This window comes from Cebus imitator, unplaced genomic scaffold (assembly GCF_001604975.1).
Source record: "Cebus imitator isolate Cc_AM_T3 unplaced genomic scaffold, Cebus_imitator-1.0 Scaffold197, whole genome shotgun sequence".
Lineage (NCBI taxonomy): Eukaryota > Metazoa > Chordata > Mammalia > Primates > Cebidae > Cebus > Cebus imitator.
In genome coordinates, this window is record NW_016107512.1 from 1,381,777 (window position 1) to 1,403,180 (window position 21,404).

General features: G+C 37.7%; 1 protein-coding gene across 7 annotated transcripts in view; it reads left to right on the plus strand.

Moving 5' to 3' along the window:
• UBR2 (ubiquitin protein ligase E3 component n-recognin 2) overlaps positions 1-21,404 on the plus strand; it is a 118,178-nt gene that overhangs the window by 63,101 nt on the left and 33,673 nt on the right. For 6 of the 7 annotated variants that reach the window (XM_017547294.2, XM_037745305.1, XM_017547291.2 and 3 more), the window contains 11 exons: positions 2,606-2,667; positions 3,970-4,080; positions 4,800-4,865; positions 6,602-6,724; positions 6,861-6,924; positions 7,840-7,964; positions 10,532-10,584; positions 12,707-12,809; positions 14,925-14,973; positions 15,388-15,542; positions 18,522-18,624. In XM_017547294.2, coding sequence (XP_017402783.1) covers positions 2,606-2,667; positions 3,970-4,080; positions 4,800-4,865; positions 6,602-6,724; positions 6,861-6,924; positions 7,840-7,964; positions 10,532-10,584; positions 12,707-12,809; positions 14,925-14,973; positions 15,388-15,542; positions 18,522-18,624 — 1,014 coding nt within the window. Of the gene's footprint in view, positions 1-2,605; positions 2,668-3,969; positions 4,081-4,799; positions 4,866-6,601; positions 6,725-6,860; positions 6,925-7,839; positions 7,965-10,531; positions 10,585-12,706; positions 12,810-14,924; positions 14,974-15,387; positions 15,543-18,521; positions 18,625-21,404 lie in introns of those variants that run through there. The other variant, XM_017547295.2, reaches the window with a different exon arrangement.

Below are 21,404 nucleotides of genomic sequence, written 5' to 3' on the forward strand. Positions count from 1 at the left end.
TTTGAGATAGTCTCACTCTGTCACCAGGCGCCAGGCTGGAGTGCAGTGGCGCTATCTCAGCTCACTGCAACCTCCACCTCCTGAGTTCAAGCAATTCTCCTGCCTTAGCCTCCCAAGTAGCTGGAACTACAGGCACACGCCACCACGCTCAGCTAATTTTTTGTATTTTTTAGTAGAGAGGGGGTTTCACCATGTCGGCCTGGATGGTCTTGATCTCTTGACCTCGTGATCCACCCACCTCGGCTTCCCAAAGTGCTAGGATTACAGGCGTGAGCCACCACGCCTAGCCGCTATTTCATATATTTATTGATAGCCTCTTACAAAACAGGTCAAGGACAAGGCCATAATGGAGTGATAATTCTTTTAATTTCAAGTAGTTGATTTATAAGCCACTTGTAATTAATTAGTAGAATATCTGAAGCTGTCATCTTAAAGTGGCCAAAGACTTTGAATATACACTTGATCCATCTCTGCAGACTAATTTCAGTATAGCTTTTATATTTCTTGATTCTAGGTATTCTTGTCTTGCTCACACCCTGGTGTTTTCTTTAGTTCCATTTTAATTCAGAGAATAGAAATTCTGAAGGTAGATATTTTTACTCATTGTAAAATATGTAGTTCATGTTAAGTTTGTGGATCAGTAACTTAATGTGATTGAGGGTATGTTTTTTGATTTGTTTTGTCTTTTTCTGGAATATATTGTAGAGAATTTGTTTCATTTCTTCCTTAAATGTTTGACAGAACTCACCAGTGAAGTCATCTCATCTGATGCTTTAGTTTTTGGAAGGTTATTAATTATTGACTCTATTTCTTTAATCGATACAGGCCTGTTTAGGTTATCTACTTCTCCTTGTGTGAGTTTTGATAGTTTATCTTTCAAGGAATTGGTCCATTTCATCTAAGTGAACAAATTTGTGAGCCTAGAGTTGTTAATAATATTCCTTCATTTTCCTTTTAATGTACATGGGGTCAGTAGTAATGATTCCTCTTTCGTTCTGAAGGCATCTTTTTCATTGTTCTGATACCCATCTCATCCCACTGATAGACCCTTGCCATGGGTATATTATTGAAGTCACAGTCATTTAAGATAATTACTTCCTCTGAGGCTTATAAAGTTGTTATTCTTAGGCATCTGAATATTAAAATGGTGCAATAGACCATTACCTAGAATGAAATAATGATCGTAAGAAGAAATCTCTCTTATTTCTGTAACTTGTTCAGGCCCAGTTTTTTTTTTTTTGTAAGTATTTTGAGCAAGTGAACTGTCGATCCTCAACACAGGCAATTTATAGCATGGTGTTTTGGAAAAGTATTGGATAGAAGGCAAGAAAGCGAGGCATGCATGGGGAAGTAGCACACAGGCATGGCTGCACATGCCCTGTGCATTCCCTTAAAAAAAGAGGGGGCAGGCAAGAAAATGAGTAGTGAGTCCTGTCTCCAAATGAGCCACTGATCTCTTCTGCCTTTAAAAATCTAATTTTATGAGAGGAAGCTGATGCTGATAGTTACCTACAGTGAAAAAAGTCAATATTCTAAAAATGTACTAATTTCTGCCTAGGTTTTTACTTCCCTAAAAGCTGTTGCGTGAATGTTTTTGAGTATTCATCTCATTGTATTTGATAAACCTTGGTCTAAGTACTTATAATCTAAGTGGAAAGCTTAGTAAACCTACCCAAAACAGTTCATGGACAGTTGGAAGGAAGTGCTAATGGAGCTTGAGCAGTAAATGTTGAGAATAAACTATTAGAATGGCATTAGTTATACAAGTTTCCCTAGATGAAGAAAGCCTCAAACCAGGCTTGAGCAAGTAGCCAGCATCTACTGATAAGAATTTAAAGGGTGTCCTCTGTTTAAGTAATAGCACAGACAGAACGCATTCAGAATAAACTGGAGGCTGGGTACAGTAGCTCATGCCTGTAATCCCAGCACTTTGGGAGGCCGAGGCAGCAGATCACCTGAGGTCAGGAGTTCGAAACCAGCCTGGCCAACATGGCAAAAACCCATCTCTGCTAAAAATACAAAAATTAGCTGGGCATGGTGGAGTGCACCTGTAGTCCCAGCTACTCTACTTGGGAGGCTAAGGCAGGAGAATCGCTTGAACACGGGAGACAGAGGTCGCTGTCAACCAGGATCCCTTGAGGTGAGAAACTAAAGAGACTTTCATCCTGAACCAGAAGTTCTGGGGAACTTAATTCAAAGGTCAGTATCAGTGCAGACTGTGAATTCCAGGGCCAGTTTCTCTGTTCAGTGGCCAGAAGGATCTCTCACTACTATGCTTTAAATGGGAACAAACTCCGTGGCCCAGTGAAATATAACTCTTAAAGTTGGCATAACATGTATATAAATTGTTTTGATAGCTTTTAAAATGTCCTCAGTGTATATTAGTACATACAACTAAGACTAGTTCTAAGTGTGCCTTTGATAAGAGATTCATGAGAAGCATTAAAGAGCTTCTTTTATTAATATAGTTCATTTTATATCTTAATTGGTAATTTGATAGGTTCCCAAAGAGAAAAGAAGTTAAAGTTGAATGAATATGTAGGGTGTTTTTCCCAAATGATTTTTACTCATAGAAATACTGTTTTTTGTTTGTTCTTTCATGCAGGTTTACATGTATTATTAAGCAAAAGTGAAGTGGCATATAAATTCCCAGAACTCCTACCTCTAGTAAGTGGTACTAACATTTAAAAGTGAATACCTATTTATTATGTTCCTTGTATTTGAAATCACTTTGAAACATATTTTTAGTTTGGGTTCTCCAGAGAACAGAACCAGTAAGATATGTGCATGCATGCGTGTAAATAGAGAGAGAGAGAGAGAGAGAGAGAGAGAGAGAGAGATTGATTCGTTTTAAGGAATTAGCTCATGAAATTAATGGGGAATGAAATCTGGCAAGTCTGAAATCTGCCAGGGAGCGGACTGGCAGACTGGAGAGACCCAGGGAAGAGTTGATGTTGCAGTCCAGAGTACAGTGGCTGTCATAAAGGCATAATTCCTTCTTCTGTGGGGGGATATCAGTCGTTTCTGAAGGCATTCAGCTGAATTGATGAAGCCCACTCATGTTTGGAGAGTAACCTGCTTTATGCAGTCTATGTTTTTGTTTGTTTGTTTGTTTGTTTAGACAGAGTTTCACTCTGTCACCCAGGTTGGAATGCAGTGGTGCAATCTTAGCTCACTGCAACCTCCACCACCTCGTTCAAGGGATTCTCCTACCTCAGCCTGCTGAGAAGTTAGGAATATAGGCACCTGCCACCATGCCCAGTGTTTTTATTTTTAGTAGAGGTTTTTGTATTTTTAGTAGATGTAGGATTTTACCATGTTGTCCAGGCTGGTCTCAAACTCCTAATCTCAGGTGATCCATCTGCCTCAGCCTCCCAAAGTGCTGGGATTATAGGTGTGAGCCACCATGCTCAGCCAGTCTGTGATTTGAATGTCAGTCATGTGTAAAAATACCTTCATAGCAACATTAGATTGGTGTTGACCATAAATGGGATACTGTAGCCTTGCTAAGTTGATACATAAAACTAACCACCACACAAACAGATCTTAAAATAATTGAAATAAATAAGGCTGAGTGTGGTGGCTCACACTTGTAATCCCAGTACTTTGGGAGGCTGAGACAGGTGGATCAGCTGAGGTAAGGAGTTCAAGACCAACCTGGCCAACATGGCAAGACCCCCATCTCTACTAAAAATACAAAAATTAGCCAGTCATAGTGGCCCATGCCTGTAATCCCAGCTACTCGGGAGGCTGAGGGAGGAGAATCGCTTGAACCCGGGAGGCCAAGGTTGGGCCACTACATTCCAGCCTGGGCTACAGAGTGAGACTCTGTCTCAAAAAAAATAATAATAAAATAATTTATATTGTGTTTTATAAAAGCTGTTATCCCTATCAACCAAACTTCTTTATAGCATTGATTGTGTGTGTGTGGTTTTTTGTTTTCTGTTTTTTTATTTTTTGTATATATAGAGTGAACTTAGCCCACCCATGTTGATAGAACACCCTCTTAGATGTCTCGTTTTATGTGCCCAAGTACATGCCGGAATGTGGAGAAGAAATGGGTTCTCTCTAGTAAACCAGGTAAGTGTTTTCTAATTCTATGAAGAGTTTTGATTCCATTTTTGGCTTCTGTGAATGTTGTAATTTTCAGTGGACCTAGTAAAAGCTGAGCATCTATATTGTTTGAAAGCATAAATGTAATGATAAAAAATTCTTAGAACTTTTATTCATAATTTGTCAAATAATATCAAAAGTAAAAATGAACAACAGTGGTCATGATTTTTACTTGAAATAATTTTTTAGAACGAAGCTGGATTTTAAAAAATAAAATCCAGATTTTATCTATTTAAATTAAATTGAATTAAAAGATAAAAGTCCTTTTTAGTATGCTGTAAAATTGAGGTTTACTTTTTAGACCTCACAGTAGGCTTGGAATGAATTTTTTTTTTTTTTTACGAGATCAGACAAGATCTGGCACATTCGGAGTGATATGGCCGTAAACAAATTGTTTTTTGCCCTCTTGTTTTTGGTAACTCCTAACCTTCCTGAGACAACAACCTTTTACTTTATTCGGAGACCCAGCAAGTTAGCTGCAAAATATGAACCACAGCATGATCACTGTAATGTGAAAATCTGTAATTAATTAATCTATACTAAGATAATGTTCATTGTTGGAGAAACCACATCACACACGTGCACACATTCTTACTTGTCCAAACTTGTGCTTGTGGGGGAAGATTGGGAGAGAGAGCCTTAACCAACAAAAACTATTTACCCAATATAATTACTTATTTTTTTAGATTTATTACTACCATAATGTGAAATGCAGACGTGAGATGTTTGACAAGGATATAGTAATGCTTCAGGTAATGAATTAAAAGCATTGAACTTAAAGGTTGTGGGGAGTCTTTTGCTTCTTGTTGGTATTTCCATAGAATCCAGTCAGTTGTGATCACTCCCAAATCTATAACTCCAGCCTAGCCCTGTCTCCCAAGCTCCAAATTCATATGGCTAACAGCCTTTAGATCATCTCGATCTATATTCCCTAGACATACTTCAGATTAAGCGTGTTCAGAATAACTCCTCATATTTCCTCCATACCTTCTTCCTGTCTTCAGTTCCCTACCTCAGTCCATAGTTCACCTAGTTGCTAAGGCCATACACCTTTGTTGTCCTCTGGTTCTTTAACTAATTTTGAACCTCTTACTTTAGACCCCTTAAACTAATTTTCAAGACTTCAATACTTAACTACATTGAAGTTCCCAGCACTTGCCATATTCTCATAAATCCTAAACTCTGCATTTTATTTCTTTTGCTCCCTAAGTTTTCCACCCCTTCCTTTTCCATTTACCTAGCTAACTTATTTTCCTGCTTGTCTTTGTGTTTACTTTAGCATCACTTCCCCTGGGAATCCTTCTCTGACACTCTAAAACTTGGCTACATGTCCCTTTTGTGAGCCCCCTAGCATGGTGTTTAGCCCTGACAAGCACTCACAACCCTGGATTGTGATGACTATTTACTCTTCAGCATCCTACCTGCACCCCACCAAACCATAGCAGTATATCTTGTTTCTTTTTCTATCCTTTTTGCTTTGCATAGTGCTTGTCACATAGTAGTAGTTCTCTGTTACTACTGAATGGATTTAGTCATTACAGAAATATAAAGTCAAGAAACGTATATTTCGGCCGGGCGCGGTGGCTCACGCCTGTAATCCCAGCACTTTGGGAGGCCGAGGCGGGTGGATCACGAAGTCAAGAGATCGAGACCATCCTGGTCAACATGGTGAAACTCCGTCTCTACTAAAAATACAAAAAATCAGCTGGGCCTGGTGGCGCGTGCCTGTAATCCCAGCTACTCAGGAGGCTGAGGCAGGAGAATTGCCTGAACCCAGGAGGCGGAGGTTGCAGTGAGCCGAGATCGCGCCATTGCACTCCAGCCTGGGTAACAAGAACAAAACTCCGTCTCAAAGAAAGAAAAAAAAAAAAAAAAAAGAAATGTATATTTCAAAAAATTATTAATTCAAAACAAATTAAAATCTAGGTTGATTTATAATTTATACAAATGGAATTAAAAGAGAACTGAAACTAATATTTCAAAGCTGTCACTTCACTTAGTGTAATGCTTACCAGAAAAAAATAGGTTGAGAGATTCTGATAATAGTTTAATATCTATATTTTTAAAATACGAGAAGGCTAATTAACATACCACATTTCCCTGAGTCCAGACAGTGATCAGAGAACCCCAGAATAAAATTTTGGAACTGAATTCACAGGAATACAATTAATTCAAGGCACCAGAAGGAAAGAGAACTCATAGCCCATGTTACTCTGCTGTGTGGGCTTAGGTTTGGGGCTTTTTTGTTTGTTTGTTTGTGTTTTGTTTTACCAATTTAGATTCCTTTCCACACTTGTCAGCTACCCCAAGTAGGGATTGAGGCTAAATGGGTTTTCATCTTTTGTTGGGATTGATGAACCTTTTAGGATTGGTAAACTGCTTTCTCTGGTGCAAGCCAAACTATCTCTCACTAATGTTTAGTGGCCCCTTTGACCTTCCTCTTTTCCTTTATCTCAAACATAAAAAAAAAAAAAAAAAAAAAAAAAAGACAGGTGTCTCCATGATGGATCCAAATCATTTCCTGATGATCATGCTCAGCCGCTTTGAACTTTATCAGATTTTCAGTACTCCAGACTATGGCAAAAGATTTAGTTCTGAGATTACCCATAAGGTAAGACCATGTTTTAAGAAACTACAACACATTGCTAATGAAGCATCTTTTCTTCTTTTTGAATATGTTAATCCTCTGAGATTAAACGATATGCCTATTCTTATCTCTGAACTTTATCTTCCCTCACTTGTTATAGGATGTTGTTCAGCAGAACAATACTCTAATAGAAGAGATGCTATACCTCATTATAATGCTTGTTGGTAAGTTTAAATGGTTAGAAGCATTTATTACATTGAAGTTTGTAGTAGCACATAGTTTGGAATTTCTGACCTGTGTTTCATGTGTTTTGAGAGGATACTCAGGGGAAGCGAATTGGAATATTCCTCTTTTTCTCCCCTCTGGTTACTGTAACTTTGAGAGTAACAGCACTGTAGTGTTTTGGAAGAAGGAGAAAATACAACTACTGAAACAGAATAAACTGGAAGACTCTATGTTTTGCAGGGTATTGGTGGGGTGGGGACAGGAGAATTTAGCAAGCAAACAATAGGTTGTTTAAGATCTATTTACTCTTACTTTATATCTTAACTATGTTTTTCTCCGTGGGTTTGTGGTACAAAAGTATCTTCTTCTTGACTTCAGATACAATAATTCCAAGCTAATGGAGACCTATGGCTAATAGATGTGAATTTATCTCCTTATTATCTATATTTTCTGTCATTACTATGTTTTAGACCCTCTATAGTCCATAGAGCAGAGAATCCTGGCTACTGTCAGGAGATGATACCAATGAAGAAGGTCTCCAAAGTTGATATTTTATTTGCCGCTAGGTAGAAGGGGAAAGGAAGGCTCTCCTTGCTTGCTCCCCCAAGGAGAATAGGGTAAATGCAGTCTCCTTGACTACATTTAAACCCTTCCCACACTTGTGATCCCATTCTTTTGAAACCGCAGGAGAGCTCTCTCCACTGCCTAAAGCCTGCACTCACATGTTGGGTCTAAGATGCCGAAGTATGGTCAGGAGCTGCTCTCTCCCTGGCTTGTTGCCGGAACAGTCCTTGCTTTCTCATTGCTCAGAGAGACTTAGAGAAATATAACATGCTACGTGAATTATAAGTATATATTACAAGAGTATTGTGATTATGTTAAATATGTGATATATACTTTCTCATTTTTGACAGGAGAGAGATTTAGTCCTGGAGTTGGACAGGTAAACGCTACAGATGAAATCAAGCGAGAGATTATCCATCAGTTGAGTATCAAGCCTATGGCTCATAGTGAGTTGGTAAAGTCTTTACCAGAAGATGTAAGTACCTACATTTCTAAAAAGAAAATTGTAGAAATTTTCCCTGCCTATCAGTCTAGTATGTATAGATTTATTTCTATATACCTTTCTTACAATTGTAAAATCTATCATTATGGGATGTATATAATTCCAGTCACTCTTACTATAAATAGTTAGAAAAAGAGAATAGGAGTAGAAAACAGAATAGTAATAGAATCTGTTCCAGTAAAGGCTTGAAGAACATAAGGGCACTAAAAAAAGTTAAACTCAAACCTTAGAACTAATGTCTGTACCCCACAGAAAGAGGTCATTAGAGGGTCGTTAGTGCAAAATTGCCATGAGTATGGATAATGCTTTATAACCTAGTATATTGAGGAAGGGAGTCAGAAGCACCTACTTACATATGTTGAGTAGAATAAATAATGTTTCCCACAGCTTTTTCCTTCTTGGCCTCCAGAGACTCACTGCAACCTCCCCCTCCGGGGTTCAAGCGATTCTCCTGCCTCAGCCTCCTAAGTAGTTGGGATTACAGGCATCTGCAACCACACCCAGCTAATTTTTATATTTTTAGTAGAGACGGGGTTTCACCATATTGGCCAGGCTAGTCTCGAACTCCTGACCTCAGGTGATCCACCCGCCTCAGCCTCCCAAAGTGCTGGGATTACAGGCGTGAACCACCACACCCAGCTGAGACTCTTAATGAGGAGCCCTTGTTTTATTTTAGTGAATGTAAAATAATAGTGACAAGGACATTCGTAGGTTAAATTGCAACTGTTTTTCCTTCCAGGGGTCATAAGTTTCTCACCAACATATTTTTCAGCCATGGGACTTTTCAGAAATTCAACCCCTATAATTGGAAAGGGACTTTATTTTCATTGAGGCTTTTCAAAATGTTTACCTTAATTTGAAACATAGATTGAAACTTTCAACCTTAATTAACATTGATTTTTCTGGGATTTCAACCTGTCTTATCTTCGTTGCATAGTAATACTTTTAAACTTTGTATTATAAATATTTTAAACATTTATAGAGATAAAAAATGTGTAACAAACCCATCACCACCTTCAATGGATGGCCAGTCTTGCTTCATCTATACCCCAACCACTGACCTCTGTGCCCTACTGTATTATTTCCTAGAGAATATTGTATTTACTATTTCATCTATAAATAGGACTATATGTATCTAAAACACTGATTCTCAACTGGGGACAGTTTTGTCCCCCAGGGGACATCTGGGAATGTCACTACTGTGGCCAGGGTGTGGGATACTAATGGTATCTAGTGGGTAGAGGCCGGGGGTATTGCTAAACATCCTGCAATACCAAGGACAACCCCCCACAACAAAAAATTATCTCATCTGAATGTCAATAGTGCTGAGGTTGAAAAACTCTGATCTAAAAAATGAGGACTGTAAAAAAAAAACAAACCTATCTTTATATTATCACACTTTTATAAACAGCAATAACTTATATATATATATTACAGAAACTTTTATATATATATCTGTATTTTATATCTATAACAGATATTTTGTATGTAATATATACTTTACATAGACATTTTATGTAGATATATATATATCTATATAAATACATGTATTATATATATTTGTTGTTGTTGTTGTTGAGACAGAGTCTGGCTCTATCACCCAGGCTGTAGTGCAATGGCACATTCCTGGCTTACTGCAGCCTCCGCCTCCCGGGTTCAAGCAATTCTCATGACTCAGCCTCCCAAGTGGCTGGGATTACAGGCACACACCACCACACCCAGCTAATTTTTATATTTTTAATAAAGACAGGCTGTCACCATGTTGTCCAGTCTGGTCTCGAACTCCTGGTCTCAAGTGATCCACACACCTCAGCCTCCCAAAGTGCTGGGATTACAGGGATGAGCCACCACGCCTTGCCAAATAATAATTTCTTAATGTCACTAAATATCTAGTCAAGATAAAAATTACTTGTACTTCCTTAATGCAGGAAATGAATCCCAAGTTGTTCATTTAGGAATCAGTTATAATTTAGCCTAAACTTTAAGGAACAATAAAATTTCAAAAAGCCTTTTAAAGTGGTTTAAACCTTATATAAAGTGATTTTAACTGTATATCCCAAACATTTTAAAGAATTATTTATTCACAGAATTCCTATTAATATCTTGTCATGAGTGAGATGTGATTTGGGAAGTGTTGTTGTACTGAAAATACAGACAAGAAATTAGTGCAACTATTTTGTAAAATACCGAAAGTATTTTACATAAATTTTTTTAATGTTTTGTATACTTTATTTTTCATTTAATTGCTTTTAGAAAACTCTTACCTTGATTCCATATGGTAGTGACTTTTTAAAAATCATAAGGTTTTATCTATTTTATGTATTTAAAAATAATATATCAATTTAAATGGACATCAGCTTACCAAGTAAGTGTGTCTAGTTTTGTACTAATCATTATATTTGCTATGGAATCCTCATCTGTAAAAATGGAGATAAGGTGTATCTACCTCAGGTTATTATGAGGGCCAGTGGGATAAAACACAATGCTGAGTGCTAGCAGTTATTATTAACATGAAACACACTTGTGTCCTGTACCTTTAGGAGAACAAGGAGACTGGCATGGAGAGTGTAATCGAAGCAGTTGCCCATTTCAAGTGAGTTTACTTCCTATCATTTCACATTCTTTTTTTATTTTTCCAGTACATTCATTTTTCTTAGAGTATTTTCTTTGATGGAACGGAGAATGAAGTTGCATCTTTCAGAGTGACAGACATTTTCAAATTATAGCTGTGAATGAGATTGCTCACTGACATTTCACTTTTCTGATCTCGCCCTATACTCAGCAACATAAAGTAACATTGTGAGGGTTTTCATCACATTCAGAATAGGTGTTCATAGCTGATGGTTTCAAATCGTAAAAATTAACCTCAGCAGTGATCTAAGTAAATGCATTGTAATTTCTTAAAACTGCTTTCTTTTATTTCCTTTTGAACGTGCCGCCTAAATTGTGGGAAAACATTCCTAAGCAGTCTTTCCCAATCAGTAAACTGGTTTATACCCTTAAAGTTGTTGAGGCAGTTTCTTGAGCCTGTTTTTTCCTTGCTTCCTATCCCAATGACAATGTCTTCATTTTTTTTTATTCCACTATAAATTTTTGAAGATAGACAGTGTCTTTATTTTTTATTGCTTATAAAGACAATACTTGCTTTCAGAAAAAAAAAATTACCTGTAATCCAACCACTCAAATGATTTCTATTATTTTTAGATATATATCTTTCTACGTTTTTTTCTACACTTGGAACACGTATTTATAACAAAAAATTGGGTCATTTTATATTTACTATTCTATAATCTTTTTTAAAATTAAACTTTAATGGGATGTTTCCATATGTTTGTGTCTTTAGGGGGGTTTTGTTTTTTCTGGGCTTTCTTGTTTTTTACACAATATATTTTGTCAGTACATATAGGCATACTTCATCCTTTTTCACTTGAGTCTTACTTTGTCACCCAGGCTGGAGTGCAGTGGCATGATCTTGGCTCACTGCAACCTCCACCTCCTGGGTTCAAGCAATTCTCTTGTCTCAGCCTCCCAAGTAGCTGGAACTGCAGGCGCCCACCACCATACCTGGCTAATTTTTTTATTTTTAGTATAGATGAGGTTTTGCCATGTTGGCCAGACTGGTCTCGAACTCATTGACCTCAAGTGATCCAGCCTACTTCAACCTCCCAAAGTGCTAGTATTATAGGCGTGAGCTTTTTCACTTTTTTGTAGTCATGTACTGTAATGTATCTAACCTCTTCCCTATTAGTGTAATACATAATTTCCAGATTTTCTCTTATAAACAAATATTGAACATCCTTGTATGTATAGCATTAACAAGTGTGTCTTTGACTGTGAAAGTGTTTTTTGAGAATTAGCCAGATCAAAGTGAAAGTTTGTATTACATTTTGATACATACCTCCTAAGTGCATTCCCAAAAAAAGTCAGCAATTTACACTCTGACTAGCAGTGTATGAAGGCAACTTTGTCAACACGTTAATATGAGCAGTCTTTTAATTTCTGCACAGTAGTTGGGTGAAAACAGTACCTTATTTTAATTTGCGTTACTCTAACAGTGAAGTTGAGCATCTATTTATGTGCTAATTGGCCGTTAATGTTTTTTCATACTTTAATCCATTTTTCTTTATGGTTGTTTGTCCCTATCTTATTGTTTCATAAGTATTTTTATATACTAGAAATATCAATTCTTATTTAATACATCACAAGTACTTTTTTCCAGTCTGTCCCTTGTTTTTAATTTGGTGTCATTTCTGTTTTTAAAACTGTCTAATTTGGCTTCTAGATTTTATAACTTGCTTAGGAAAATTCTCTAAACCCCAGTAGTGTACCTGCTTTTTTCCACTTAATAAAACTTAACATAGATGTCTTTACATGTGAAAATAGAGAAATTATCATCACTGTTAATTGTGTTCAATTGTTTAGAGATGTTGTAACTTACTACTTATTTCCTGTTGTTCAACTTTTTAACTGTTGCCACTGCAGTGCCCGTCAGGTTCACTTGTCCAGTTAGGATAAATTCAAAGTGGGTGTGCTAAATAAAATGGATGCATGTAGAATTTGGATTTAGATTGCCAAATCAACCCACTGAAAATAGTTGTAACTTAACACCCACCAGCAGTAATATGAGAGCTCTGCTTTCTTGTTCTAATATCCAAGACTCTCATAAATTGGTGCATGGCTTTAGTAATAATATTCTAAGGTCCTTTCTTTCATAGGAAACCTGGATTAACAGGACGAGGCATGTATGAACTGAAACCAGAATGTGCCAAAGAGTTCAACTTGTATTTCTATCACTTTTCAAGGGCAGAACAGTCCAAGGTAATTGGGAAAATTAAAAATGTAGCAGGGAAGGGTTGAATTGTTTTTAAGAGATGGGATTTCACCATGTTGCCCAGGCGAGAGTTTAGTGGCTGTTCACAGGCCCATTATAGAGCATTGTGACCTCAAACTCCTGGGCTCAAGCAATCCTCCATGTCAGCCTCTTGAGTAGATGGGATTACAGGCATACACCATTGTTTCTGGCTTGGATTTTTTTTTTCTAAACAACTTTTTGCTGCTTTTACAAATTGAAAAAGGATACATTTTCATTGTAGGAAATTTGGAAAATATAAAATATATAGAAGAAAGTAGAAATTACTTAAAATACCATCACCTAACATTTTGGAGTTTCCCCCTAGCATTTTGTGCATACACTTATAAAATCTGTATAATACATACCTATGTATATATATGGGTGTCGTTTTTGACAACACATTTTCAACCTGCATTATAATCAGTTAATCCATTTTACACACATTTCAGAATTGGTACTATTTAGCATGCTTTTTCATAGAGATACATGCAGTTTTTCTAATCATTCCTAGGTAATTAAATTTTGCCTTTTTAGCAGAGCATGATGACTCATGCCGGTAATCTCAGCACTTCGGGAGGCTGAGGCGGGCAGATCGCTTGAGCTCAGGAGTTTGAGATCAGCCTGGGCAACCTGGTGAAACCCCACGTCTACTAAATATACAAAAATTAGCCAGGCGTCGTGTTGTGCAACTGTCGTCTAGCTACTCAGGAGGCTGAGATAGGAGGATCACTTGAGCCCAGGAGGTCAAGGCTGCAGTAAACTGTGATTGCACTCCAGCTTGGGCGATGAGAGTAAGACCCTATCTCAAAAAAACATTGCCTTTTAGCAGTCTTCTCTTAAAATGCTTTTTCAGTAAACAGCATTAAAACTTAAAGTTTTTATTTAGTTTTTGATGAAGTCACAGAGTTCAAACCTAAATAAGCTTTCTTGGTTTGGGGTTGTACATGTTTCCCTTCCAATTTAAAGTAATAGATAACTCATTTAGAGATTCTTTTAGTTGAAAAAAATTTAGCCTTGATGTGTCAATTTAGGAGAGGACTAGAACATTAAGGATAAATTTTTTTTTTCTTTTTTGTGAGACAGGGTCTCACTCTATTACCCAAGCTGGAGGGCAGACATGATCTCTGCTCACTGCAGCCTCTGCCTCCCAGATTCAAGCAATTATACTGCTCGTCCTCCCAAGTAGCTGGGATTACATGTGTGTGTCACCACACCGCGACTGGCCTGTATTGTATTATTTTCTGATTTTAGATTTTCATCCTTGGCCAGACATGGTGGCTCATACCTATAATCTCAGCACCCTGGGAGGCTGAGACAGGTGGATCATCTGAGGTCAAGAGTTCAAGACCAGCCTGGCCAACATGGCGAAACCCCACCTCTACTGAAAATACAAAAATTAGTTGGGCGTGGTAGGTGGGTGCCTGTAAATCCCAGCTTCTTGGGAGGCTGAGGCAGGGAGAATTGCTTTAACCGGGAGCTGGAGGTTGCAGTGAGTTGAGATCACGCCACTGCACTCCAGCCTGGGTGACAGTGAGGCTCCATCTCAGAAAAAAAAAAAGGGCAGGCGCAGTGACTCACACCTGTAATCCCAACATTTTGGGAGGCCAAGGCAGATCACAAGGTCAGGAGTTCAAAACCAGCCTGGCCAACATAGTGAAAACCCCATCTCTACTAAAAATACAAAAATTAGCCAAGCATGGTGGTGGGTGCCTTATAGTCCTGCTACTTGGGAGGCTGAGGCAGGAGAATCGCTTGAACCCAGGGGTCAGAGGCTGCAGTGAGCTGAGATTGCACCACTGCACTCTAGCCTGGGCAACACAGCAAGACTCTGTCTCAAAAAAAAAAAAGAGAAAGAAAATATGTTATCAAAGATTGGCCAGAAAAGATTTAAAAAAAAAAAAAGAAAAAACTCTGTCTCAAAAAAAAAAAAGAGAAAGAAAATATGTTATCAAAGATTGGCCAGAAAAGATTTAAAAAAAAAAAAAGAAAGAAAATAATACAACAAAAATGAACTTATGTCACTGGTTTTAGATATGTTTTGTATTACTAATTCCCGGTCCAAATAACTTTATTTTTATTAGGCAGAAGAAGCTCAACGGAAATTGAAAAGACAAAATAGGGAAGATACAGGTATTTTTAATCTTTCCAAAAATTTCCTGCCCATCTTTTTTACTGGTTAAACATTGTTTTCCATTAACTATGATGATTGTCCTTGGTGGAATGAAAGATTTGAATAAAAGCTTTCCTAGTGAACAACCTCCTATTCAAAGGAATAATAAATATGTTAACATAGAAATAGTGTGTACTATGTCTCCTCTGGGTTGATTTTTATCTCAGATCTTAAGAACTTTCTAGGGTAAAAGACTTTTGTACTGCTGCTACTTATGTGGCTCTTTTTATGCATTTGACCTTGAGAAGGTAAAATAATAGCTTTAAGGTGTGTGTTAATGAGTATTCGTTAGTTAAAACTATCAGAAGTAACGAAGAGATGGTTTTTAAAGCATGTTCTATAAAAGAAACCAATAATAACAACTGTATTTTCAGCTCTTCCACCTCCAGTTTTGCCTCCATTCTGCCCTCTGTTTGCAAGCCTGGTTAACATTTTGCAGTCAGATGTCATGTTATGCATCATGGGAACAATTCTGCAATGGGCTGTGGAACATAATGGATATGCCTGGTCAGAGTCCATGCTGCAAAGGGTAGGTTTGGAGACATTTGTTATTTATATTTTAGTATTTTATAGTACAAGCAAAATACTCTTGTCTGTATCCATACACAGGAAAACTAGGCCAAAATGTATCGTGTTTTCCTAACTTGAATATATTGTTACAGCCTTTGTATCTGACAGTGAAAACACGTGCCAGACAGATTTTTTTTTTACCACATGGTTGTTATTACCTCAGTCCCATTGGGCTATCTTTCTCTTCTTGCTTAGTCCTGGTCTGCATATATGTAGTACTCTGATATTGATATAATGTGTAATCTTTTATATATGTTTCTAATCTAATTATTTTCCAAAACAAAAATTTTTTTTTGAATCATCCATATTCTTATTTTGTAGTTGAAGAAACTGACAGAGACTTATGATTCTATAGCTAGTTAAGTGGCAAGTTTGGAACCTTGTTTGTGTTGTTTTTGTTGTTGTTTGTGGTTTTTTAAGACAGATCTGGCTTGGTCACCCAGGAAGCTGGAGTGCAGCAGTGCAATCTTGGCTAACTGCAACCTCTGCCTGGCTCACTGCAACCTCTGGGTTCAAGTAATCCCTCCACCTCAGTATCCCAAGTAGCTGGGATTGCAGGCATGCATCACAACACCTGGCTAATTTTTGTATTTTTGATAGAGACAAGGTTTTGCCATGTTGCCCAGGCTGGTCTCGAACTCCTGGACTCAAGCAGTCCTCCCCCCTCAGCCTCCCAAAGTATTGGGATTCCATTCGTAAGCCACCATGCCTGGGCCCTTGTTTGTATTTTACTTTAATGTAAGTCATTCTTACATTATCTCATTGGTTTCAAACAACATTCCTGTGAGTAGATACGTTTTTCCCATTGTTAGATGAGGAAGCCAAGTTTCAGTGATGTTCCATTAACTTCCCATATTACCCAAATGCTAAGTGATATAATAATTATTCATTAAACAGAATACCTATGCTATGCCTTATTCCATGCTAAGCACTTTTTTTTTTTTTTTTTTTTTTTTTTTGTTTGTCACCCAGGCTGGAGTGCAATGGTGTGATCTCGGTTCACTGTGACTTCTGCCTCCCAGGTTAAAGCAATTCTCCTGCCTTAGCCTCCCGAGTAGCTAGGATTATCAGTGCCCACCAACACGCCCGGCTGATTTATTATATTTTTAGTAAAGACAGGGTTTCACTATGTTGGCCAGGCTAGTCTCGAACTTCTGACGTCAGATAGTCCACTCGCCTTAGCCTCCCAAAGTGCTGGGATTACGGGGATGAGCAACTGTGCCTGGCCATGTTAAGCACTTGTGTACAGTGTTTGTAATCCTCGGAACTATAGAAGGAAGCTGTTTTTTCCAATGTTAAAGATGATGACATCAGCTCAGAGGCCTTCCCCAAGGGAATATATTAATAGCTTGAAGGCAGTAAAACCAGAATTCAGATTCAAATTTTGGAGCCTTCCTCCACAGCTATCATTCTTTCTTTCTGTCTCACTGGCTAAGATGTATGTATTCTCATAATGCCCTTAGATTTATCTGTAAGCATATTTAAAGTATAAAAGCATGGAGCTGTGGTATACTAGCTCATTACCAGTACAACTGTACTAGCTGTCATGTACTGTCAGCATTATGTGAACAAAGATTTGTGGGAAATAATGGAGGGAAAATGTGTGAACAGTATTTACCTTACATGTACATTTGCATTATGTCACCTAGTTCTTCCAAGTCTTTGACAACCAAGGGAAAGATACAGAGACACCACACACACATCTCCTTCAAAAACTGGGATATAGGCCGGGCTCAATGGCCCACCCCTGTAATCCTAGCACTTTGGGAGGCCAAGGTAGGTGCATCACTTGAGGTCAGGAGTTCAAGACCAGCCTGTACAACAGGGTGAAACCCTGTCTCTACTGAAAATACAAAAATTAGCTGGGCGTCGCAGCACATGCCTGTAATCCCAGCTACTCGGGAGGCTCAGGCAGGAGAATCGCTTGAAACCTGGAAGGCGGTGGTTGCAGTGAGCTGATCATGTCATGGGCAACAGGGGAAGACTCCATCTCAAAAAACAAAAAAACTGGGGCATGGGATAAAAGCAGTAAAAAAAAAAAAAAACAGATAGATGGATACACTCTCTTAGAAGCCTGGTAAGGAATCTTTTGTGAGATACATTGAAGAACTATGAAGTTTATAAATGATATGGCAGTAGAGATAAAAGTATATCTTTCTCAGATGATGAAGATTTAGTCCTTAGAGAAATTAAATTAGGTAGTGTCATAGACTGGATAATTACATGGTAGATACTTTTAGCTTTATAATAATTTGACCACTGATTCTTGGCAGGTTTTTTTAAGTCTGTAGTATAGGTATAGAATAAAACTGAAAATTATCTATTATATGAATTGCTGGTCATAGCTAGTGGTAATTTTAGCTTACCCTAAGAATTTGCTATTGAAATTTCTTTCTCATTGAAGTAGAAAATTTTGTTTTCCTTGCCAATAATTCTTTATTAGAAAATGAACCTCGTTCTTTTCATTTAATAAAAATTAGTACTTCAAGGCCGGGCATCGTGGCTCATGCCTGTAATCCCAGCACTTGGGGAGGCTGAGGTAGGTGGATCACTTGAGGTCAGGCATTCGAGACCAGCCTGGTCAATATGATGAAATCCCATCTCTACTAAAAGTACAAAAATTAGCTGGGTGTGGTGGCACACGCTTGTAGACCCAGTTACTTGGGAGGCTGAGGCAGGAGAATCGCTTGAACCCGGGAGGCAGAGGTTGTAGTGAGCTGAGATGGCACCACTGCCCTCCAGCCTGGGTGACAGGGCAAGACTCTGTCTCAAAAAAAAAGAAAAAAAGAAAAAAAATTAGTACTTCAGATTGTTTTTAATTATATTTAATGTTTAATAGTTTGTCTTTTTCAATAATTCTTTTTTGCTATTTCTTATAAAAATATGTGCTTGATTTTTTAAAAATTATTGCTAAAAGTTAAAAAACATTTTATTCAAGGTATTGCATTTAATCGGAATGGCACTACAAGAAGAAAAACAACATTTAGAGAATGTCACGGAAGAGCATGTAGTAACATTTGCCTTCACTCAGAAGATATCAAGTATGTACATATGCTTTTTACTAAACTAACTCGAACTATCACTTAATAACCTCTTATTTAATCATATAGATTCTAAAAGGGTAATATTTAATCCAAACATATGAGGCTATATGTACTCATCTGTGTAGTAAACGTCCTGTATTAAACCCTGATGTATTTTTATAAAAATACCTAGGGCTAAGTTCAAAATTAGAGTCAGCGTGGTTGACGTAAGATTTTACAGTATTAAAAGAAAAATTATAGGAGATTAGATTGTCATTTCATATAAAGAAATGTGACTTTTGGGCCGGGCACGGTGGCTCAAGCCTGTAATCCCAGCACTTTGGGAGGCCGAGGCGGGTGGATCACAAGGTCAAGAGATTGAGACCATCCTGGTCAACATGGTGAAACCCCATCTCTACTAAATATACAAAAAATTAGCTGGGCATGGTGGCGCGTGCCTGTAATCCCAGCTACTCAGGAGGCTGAGGCAGGAGAATTGCCTGAACCCAGGAGGCGGAGGTTGCTGTGAGCCGAGATCGCGCCATTGCACTCCAGCCTGGGTAACAAGAGCGAAACTCCGTCTCAAAAAAAAAAAGAAATGTGACTTTTGAACAGAAGGCCAGGGAGTTTTTCTAGCTTTTTATTTTAGAAATTTCAAACGTATAGACAAGTCAAAAGAATTGTGCAGTAAACATCCATATACCTACTACCTAGATTCAATAGTTTGCTATATTTGCTTTTATATTTACATACTTTCTTGAACCATTTGTTATAGACATAATATTTCACATCTCAAAGACAAGCTTTTTATTTATTAATTTTCAGAATCAGCCATTGGTCTGATAGTTCCCTGCAATTGTGGCAACTTTGAATGTTTTTTGTTCAGAGTTTTTAAAAATAGTATTCATGGATTTTTATTCAATGTTTCATAGTCACTTATAATTATTGCTTTTGATGCTCAAATTATGCCCATTTTGGTCAGTGGGAGTTTATTTAGTCAGCTTCTGTCCCCGTTTCACTCAGCCCCATTAGTGTTTGAATACCAACTCACTTTCTGGCCCAAAAGATGCCCAAGCTCATCTTGTACTTTCCCTGCCTCAGACCTGTAGTCAGCCATTCACTGAGGTGTTTTTAAATGAATTTATGGTGCTATGATGATAGGAGTTTATAAATGCTTTGATTGAAAAGGATTATTTCTGTAACTGTGTTCAGTGCCATTTCTTCCTAAACGATAACTGTGAGAGTTGCGTTGCCAGGGGACAGGGAGGAAGTAATTCTGTCTGCTGCTGCATCTCTAGTTTTCCTTTTTGCCCTCATCCAAGTAAATGAGAGCAAGAGGAGGAGCCACCTTTCCCCACTGAAGACTATTCTTGGATGCCAGTTATTACCTATTCTTTTTCTCTACCATATTGTTTTTATGGATTAATACAGGTTTTTTGCTTTCTTTGTTTCTCATGTGTTTATTTTAGAATAACCACACAAAATATTCCCTAATTTCTTTTCTTTTCTTTTTTTTCAAATAAGAATAATGTTGAGGGAAAATTATGATTATTTAATAAAAAGGAAAGAGAAAGTAAGAGAGAACCTAACATCTTTTTTTTTTTTTTTTTTGAGACAGAGTATCACTCCGCCGCTCAGGCTGGAGTGCAGTGGTGAGATCTCAGCTCACTGCAACCTCCACCTCCTGGGTTCAAGTGATCCTCCTGCTTCAGCCTCCTTCTGTTGCCCAGGCTAGAGTGCGATGGCGCAATCTCGGCTCACTGCAACTTCTGCCTACCGGGTTCAAGCAATTCTTATACCTCAGCCTCTTGAGTAGCTGGGATTACAGGCACGAGCCACCACACCCAGCTAATTTTTGTATTTTTAATAGAATCAGGGTTTCACCATGTTGGTCAGGCTGGTCTCGAACTCCTGACCTCATGAGCCTCCCTTCTCGGCCTCCCAAAGTGTTGGAATTACAGGCATGAACCACCATGCCCAGCTGATACTTCCTAATTTCATTCACTCATCACTATAACATATTAGGTTCTTTGCCAGGCATAGTGGAAAAGGCTAGGAGGCTGAAGCAGGAGGATCACTTGAACCCAGGAGGTGGAGGTTGCAGTGAGCTGAGATCTCACCACTGCACTGCAGCCTGAGCGGCGGAGTGATACTCTGTCTCAAAAAAAAAAAGATACTAGGTTCTCTCTTACTTTCTCTTTCCGTTTTATTAAATAATCATCATTTTCCCTCAACATTATTCTTGTCATTAAACATTTTACATAATTAAGATAAACAATTTATTTGCAAAGAAACCTCTCTTATCTAGAGCCACATCCCTAATGCACACCATGGAATTTTAGATTTAACAGAATATTAAAGATCACATAGTTCAATGTCTTCCCCTCTTAGGAAAAGGAACATTTTTCCAGAATGGCAGCACCAAAATCAAGAAAATCAATAATTGTACATTTCTGGCTGCAGACTAATAGAAAATATGGACTCGACTCTTTTATTCAAATAAACAGTTAATTCCTAGGGAAAAAATTCATTTTATTCTGAATGTGGTTTTTATTAAAGGCAATGGTCAGAGCAAATAGATATATTTGTACATATATACCTCTTAATGCTAATTTTCTTAGACCTGTAAAATCTCAGATACACCAATTATTTTTGGCTGAATTTGTATGTAACTTTGCTAAAGGGATGTTAAAATAATCATTTGCTATAAAAAGTCACTTTTGAATGCTTAACTAATTTGAGTTGTTAGCAACTTGTTTGTAAAGGACAAATATGTCACATTCTCAAGGAGTATTGAA